The sequence below is a fragment of the Sander vitreus genome, chromosome 2, assembly GCF_031162955.1.
Source record: "Sander vitreus isolate 19-12246 chromosome 2, sanVit1, whole genome shotgun sequence".
Classification (NCBI taxonomy): Eukaryota; Metazoa; Chordata; class Actinopteri; order Perciformes; family Percidae; genus Sander; species Sander vitreus.
Window position 1 is genome coordinate 29,341,809 of NC_135856.1, and position 6,974 is coordinate 29,348,782.

Consider the following 6,974-nt stretch of genomic DNA (forward strand, 5'->3'; position numbering starts at 1 on the left):
CCTCCCGTCTCATGCCCTCTCGCCTTGCTGATAAGCAATTGTATTTGCAGCAATGTCCCAGTGAAGTGTGAAAACAATAAAGACTATAAAAATAAAAAGGAGTATTGGAAAGAGTGTAACATGTTTATTTTTGTATTCTTGTGTGTGCAGATCCTCGTTATCCATCCTCAGGAAATCCGGTCAGTGTATGTTTTGGTCATTCTGCAAAAAAAAGAAAATATGAATAAAACACGAGCACGGCAGATTCGTCTGATTCCCAGCTTAGCTACAGCGGGTAACGCCAGTGTTGTATATTTAGTTATAGAGCTATGGAAAAGGGTTAGGATTAAATAAGTACTTCTTCCTACTCCTTTTCAGGCATGTCTATGTTGGTTAATGTTTCTTATTGTTTATTGAATGTTTTGCTTATTTGTTAACTTATTTGTACATTTCTTTGATGTTTTGTTTGGTTTATTTTTTAGTCATTCATTCACTCATTTATATATTCCTTGAATCGCATGTGCGACTGCCAACAAAGATGTTACAGAAGTTGAGATGTCTCACTCTGTAGCTAAAACAGAGAGCTCAACACACAGGGTGAAAAGAGGAGCTGCAGCAATGTGCAGTACAACAAATAGATGGTGTTTTTTTGAAAATTAAACCATGTAAACCTATTCCGATACAATCTCATATTACAATTATGAACCTGAAAATGAGCGTAATATGGCCAATGAATTCTATACTGGACTGGTAACCAGTGAAGTGCCGCTGAAACAGGTGTGATGTGTGCTCTTTTGTTAATGTGAGTTAAAAGCCTTGAGGCAGAGTTCTGAACAGCCTGGCGACAGTAAAGCTCCTTCTTACTCAAACAGGTAAAAAGACTGTACAGCAATTTAAGCGAGAGGAAATGAAAGCATGAATGATCATCTCCAACTCACCCTTCTCGGTGTCCTGCTTGGAAAATGTGTCACTCGTCGTGATTATATCATCCTGGAATTGCCTCCAGCCTGAAAATAAACAACAAGAACTGTGCTATTAAAATGTGAAAAGGTGAGGTGAAAAACATGCAGTTGTTACTTACATCTATTCTGAATAAAACCAAAGGATGCAGCCAATGGCCAAGTGTGACTTTGCTCAAGATGCAAAGGTGTTATACTGCCAGCTATTCCATCAATCAATAGATAATCTCTCTCAAGGGTTAAAGACGACACGAGGGTTAACATGTTCGATTGTGTAGTTTCTGGTTAAGAAGCCTTTATTGGTGATTTCTCACGGTAGAAAGGTTACAGTCCGTCTGATTTCCCCTTCATTATAAAGCAGTAAGAATTACAATTAGGCAGTAAACAGTAACACTTTACTTTTTTTAACCAAATACACAAGAAAATAAAGCAAGAGAGAAAAAAATAAAAGAAACAACCATAAAGTAACGAGTAACGATAAACAAACAGTTCCCATCTCGGGGGAAGTGACAGGCGGACTGAACGATTAAAAAAAATAATAGCGATTATTTTTGACTTAGCAACATAGACATAGCAACTGCTATGATTTGTGATATTAGAGGGAACCATTTTTACATCATTATTCTTATTTTCATTGAAAAACGTTGAAATGAGGTTTTTGCGGGGATCTGTAGCTACCAATTCTATCGATGTGGAGGACTTTTTCTGCAGCACGACAATATGTAATTGAAAATTGTATTTTGACACACATTTAGCCAAGAAATGCACATCCTGCGATTAGGAAATTGCAGTCGGCTATGCCATTTTGCGATTTCATTTCGATTAATTTTCAGCATTAAATGTAGCCTAGCAAACCTTTTTTTTTTTTTTTTAAAGAGTTTTATATTTCATGCTGATATGGCCGTCAGTTTCCCCGTGACACACACACACACACATATATATATATACATACACACATACACATATATATATATATATACACACACATACACATATATATATATACACACACATACATATATATACATATACATACATACATATATATATATATATATATATATATATATATATATATATACACACACACACACACACACACACACATACATATATATATACACACACATACACATATATATATACACATACATATATATACACATATATATATATATATATATACACATATACATACATACATACATATATAATTTATAATTTATAAAGCAATGTAGATATCTATCCCAGCAATTTACATCCGCTGAGCCCTTCTACTTTGTCTCCTTTTATTATATAATAATAATAATTATTAATTATATAATATTTGAAAAAGAATATCAATTGTTCAAGTTTGCAAACGTTAAATTACTTTTTGACCGGAAGTTTTCATTTTGTATCAGTTGTACATCCGGGTTGCCTGTCATGGCAGCGTCCTATGGAATGCACCGGGAATGCACTAGCAAACGCTAACTGAACCCCTTCCCATTAAAAGATTAAAAGACAAACCAACCTATTTCGCGGAGCAGAGGGCAGTCATGAATTTCAAAGACCTGTTGAAGTGGAACACACGACTGTCTGCAGTGTACGCTGTTGGTATCTGGACCATGGTCGGTTCCTACGCGTACTTCAGATACACAGGGCGCTTTAAGGACACGCCAGGTGAGAGGACCAGCCACACACACACACACACACACACACACACACACACACACACACACACTGCTGCTTTAATCGGCTAATTAGGAATTTGAAACGAGTTGTTAACTAGATGATGTAAATAAAACAAACCGTATAGATACTTGTGTCTCTTTCAGTAGTTCAATAACTCGTGTACACGGTTCCCCCCCAGTGTATTGCATGCCTGATGGCCCACCGGGTCAAAGTTGCCCTCCACCAGACAGACCTAAACCACTGGGAATAAAACTAATTTAAGACGTTTTTTAAGCTACAGTTCCAGTGGGGCGGCTCGGTTGGAATCTTAGACGTAGTCGTATTTTCAAATCTCCAGTTAGCTTTCAGCACTGACTTAATGTATGGAATCTGTCTTATAGCTTAAAATTCTCAGTTTCGCAATAATGTCCATGATTCTGTTATCACAGAAACTATATATGTGTGTGTGTATATATATATATATATATGTGTGTGTATATATATATATATGGCGCAATGTGGCTGTACATTAAAGTGCCCATATAATGAAAAAAACACTTTTTCTGGGATTTGGGGTGTTCTTTTGTGTCTCTGGTGCTTCCACACGCATACAAACTTTGAAAAAAATCCATCCATGCTGTTCTGAGTGAGATACGGTTTCTGAATGTGTCCTGCCTTCAGTCTCCGGGTGAGCTGTTCAAAATTGGCACGGCTTGTGATGTCACAAGCCGAAACGAGCTGGCTAACCACAACTGTTAGCTCGTAGCATAGCGTTAGCATACTAATGCTAACGCTATGCTACCTCATTCTCAATAGCAAAGCACTGCTACAACACACACAAGTTCACCATAATCTACAAAAGAACTACTTACATGTGCGCCCGCATTTAGAAGTCTCCCAGCTAATCCTGCCTTGTAACTGACCGAAGGTGGAGAAACAGCCTTTCTTTTACTGTCTATGGAGCTAGCTGGCTGACATGATCTACATCTGAGCTACTGCGCATGTGCGAGTGCAATCAAAGATAGTACAGAAGAAGAAAAGAGGTCTCACTATATAGCTAAAACAGAGACCAGCTGAAAAGAGGATCTGCAGCAGTAAGAGAGAGCTGTGCAGTACAACAAAAATATGGTGTTTTTTGAAAATTAAACCATGTAAACCTATTCTGGTACAACCTTAAAATACAGTTTTGAACCTGAAAATGAGCATAATATGGGCGCTTTAATGCTGCCATCAGTCTGTGACTGGCCCCAGTCGAGCCCTCTTCGTAAAAAGACACTTGCCACCGGGCTGAACAACTTTTACTGGGGGAAACCCAGCTTGCTTGTCTCTGTGATTCCCTTTGAGTTTGTTCCCGTTCAAACTGTAAACAGACCTTTTAGATAGGGCTGCTCGATTATGGAAAAAAATCGAATCACGATTATTTCGGTCAATATTGAAATCACGTTAATTTAACACGATGACTTGTTGACTTCTGGAAAGGTGTTGCAATTATTGAACTTAAAAAAACAGTGGGAAAAGTTAAATAAATCAACAGTAAAAAAAAAAAAAAAAAACACAACTGTGAAATTTGCCTTAATACTTTTCCTATTTAAACTTTATTTTTTCATTCAGAACACAAAAGAAAATAAGAGTTTACTTTCAAAATGTAATGAGCTAAATAATTATTTTTCTCGATTATTCTGTTTTTGTGGTCATTAGGAGCCGAAATCATAATCACGATTAAATTCCGATTAATTGCACAGCCCTACCTTTCGAGTCTCTGGGCGACTCATTTTACATACTAACTTTTAGTCTCTTTCTATTATTGTTTGCTACTTTACGCAGTTTTGCTTTATTCTCTTTTCCAGTGCAAGTTAAGTATTGGCTATGTATCTGTAGTTTTACCTGTTGGTGAAAACTACATTCAATTTGCGATTGTTATTTTTAAGTTTAGCTAAAGTTTAATATTCACTGTGTAACAGATAAAACATGTCATGGAGCATTATAACATGAGACACCATCAAAACTGCTCTATATTCTTATGCAAGGATGAAAACATAGATATGAATTGCCAGCAATAAGTGTTTTTCTTTTAATAATCGTGGACCATTGCAACTGTGATATGTAACATTATTCCAGCATTTATCTTATGAAACAACAGTAAATATAATAATAAAAAGAGGAATAAAAAATGTTACACCAAACATTCAACTAAGTATTGCGTGGTCTACACGATTAGCTAATCACATTCTTTCAAATCTCGATTTTGATTGTACAAAAGATTAATCGTTTAGCCCTTTTAACTGTGGGCTGTAGAGCAGTTACGTCTAATAGGCTAGTAGCCTGTATATCATTTATTCAAGTAATGCACTCCTCTACTTAGGCCTGCACGATTGGGGGAAAAATATAAATATTAGCTTAGAATTGATATTTATATATATACGATTAGTTTCTTACAAAGTGTAATGTTTATTGCACGCAGGAACCGTGACGAAACAAAACAATTGGCAGTACTAAACATAGATTTGTTTTGGGGCACCTATAGCACACTGCGCATCACCACAAGCCTGTAAACATAGAGGCTTCAATGAATAAAGAAAATAAAGTACATACTGGCCATTTAAGTACTGTAGGCTACCAAAAATAGTGACATGTAACACATTGAACTAAATATGGCCCTGATGCAGGCTCTATCTGAACTCCTTGAACGTGTCTTTACATAATTAAAACATGTCAATGTCAAATGCTTTCAATAAATTCATTGAAGGAGGGAAAAAAACAAGAAAGTCAAAGTCATTTAAAAATGTAATCATTTAAAAATTAAATCTGTATATTGATTGATATTTTCTACTCTTATGTATTGTATGATTCTGTTATACTTGCACTAACTGTATATTGGCTCTTCACTACGTTTTAGCTTCTGTCTATATTGCGTTATAACTGTTCTAAATCACTAACCGGTCCACAATTTGCAATATCTGTATTTTGACCCTTTAAGCGGTGATACAGACTGTCTATTAATGTACACTGCGTTATCACCATATCACTTTCGCCTATCCTTCAGCTTACTTACTCCACACGTTTGTGTCAGCTTTGTAATGCCTACTTATTCTGCACTTTATGTAGCTTTTATGTAGCCTATTGTATTTTGTACTCCTGTATTGTATTGAATGTGAAACTGTATGTGGTCGCGCGCGCTCATGCTTTCTTAGCCAGGTCGCCGTTGCAAATGAGAACCTGTTCTCAACGGCCTACCTGGTTAAATAAAGGTAAAATAAAAAAAGGGGTGAATCGAGATCGCGATTTTGTTAAAGATTTATCGTGCAGGCCTACCTCTACTTGAATATTTCCATTTTATGCTCTATACTGTGATTCCACTACATTGCAGAGGGAAATATTGTAGCTACTTTTTACCATGCAACATTTACCTGACAGCTATAGTTACTTTGCAGATTAAGATTTTATTGTGCGTCAATAAATTGCTTCTTACTTTATTCACATTTTTTTTCTTATTATTTATGTATAGTTGTCAGGTTTGTTAGTCAAGCAGGGAATAGTTATTGCATTAAGTAAACATCTCATTCCTTTTCAATATCAATTACTCACATTTGTTTAGACATGGCTACCTTTTCGCAGTTGTTATACAGTATATTCCCACAGCCCAGTTTACATAGATAACAAATACTTTTCCTCCTCGAATTTAGTGAAAGAAGAGGCGCCACAGCCGGAAGATCCAAACAAGGTTGTCTACCAGTCTGATCACTCCAAAACTGTCATCGTCTACAAGAAAGACTTTGTCCCGTACAGCGCAAGGATCTACAATTTCATCAAATCCTTCAGCGGTCAACCTGGGGGTGGAGACGGTGACAAATAGCTGCATCAGTGCAAAGGACGATGGACACTGAACTTGCTAAGAACAAGTTTTTATAACGCACTATGAATGAATGCTCCTGTGTGAGGACATTATCTTCATTTGTAAAAGAAATTCCAGCACGCTGTCCAGGTTTGAGGGGAGCTGCCATTGCTTTTGCATGCTAATAATCAGTCCCCAGATATATTTAATTATGTCAACATTATTCATTAGGCTATTACTGTCCAAAATACAAAGTTTGCCACAACTACTAATGCTGTATAAATAAACCTAATCTCTTCATTATGCAAGAGGCACTATTGATGAAAGTGTCCGAAGGTTTTGCAATTTTTTTTTATTTTTTAAAGATATTGTCATTATCCTGAGTGGAGACTGAGACTAGGGCTGCACAATATGAGGCAATTATCTAATTGCGATTATTATGACTGATATTGCGATATGATTCACGATATTGAAGGGAAAAAGCGTTTTCATTGAAAAATATTAAAATCTAAAAAATGAAAAGTGATTTTTGGCGAGGATCTGTACCAAAC

General features: G+C 36.2%; 1 protein-coding gene across 1 annotated transcript; it reads left to right on the forward strand.

Annotated features, from left to right (window-relative positions):
* Positions 1–2,348: 2,348 nt before the first annotated feature.
* Positions 2,349–6,749, forward strand: LOC144527071 (small integral membrane protein 26-like). Its single transcript, XM_078264939.1, has 2 exons — positions 2,349–2,600; positions 6,275–6,749. Exons 1-2 carry the CDS (start codon positions 2,477–2,479, stop codon positions 6,442–6,444), a joined length of 294 nt encoding a protein of 97 aa, XP_078121065.1. The 5' UTR covers positions 2,349–2,476; the 3' UTR covers positions 6,445–6,749.
* Positions 6,750–6,974: the final 225 nt, after the last annotated feature.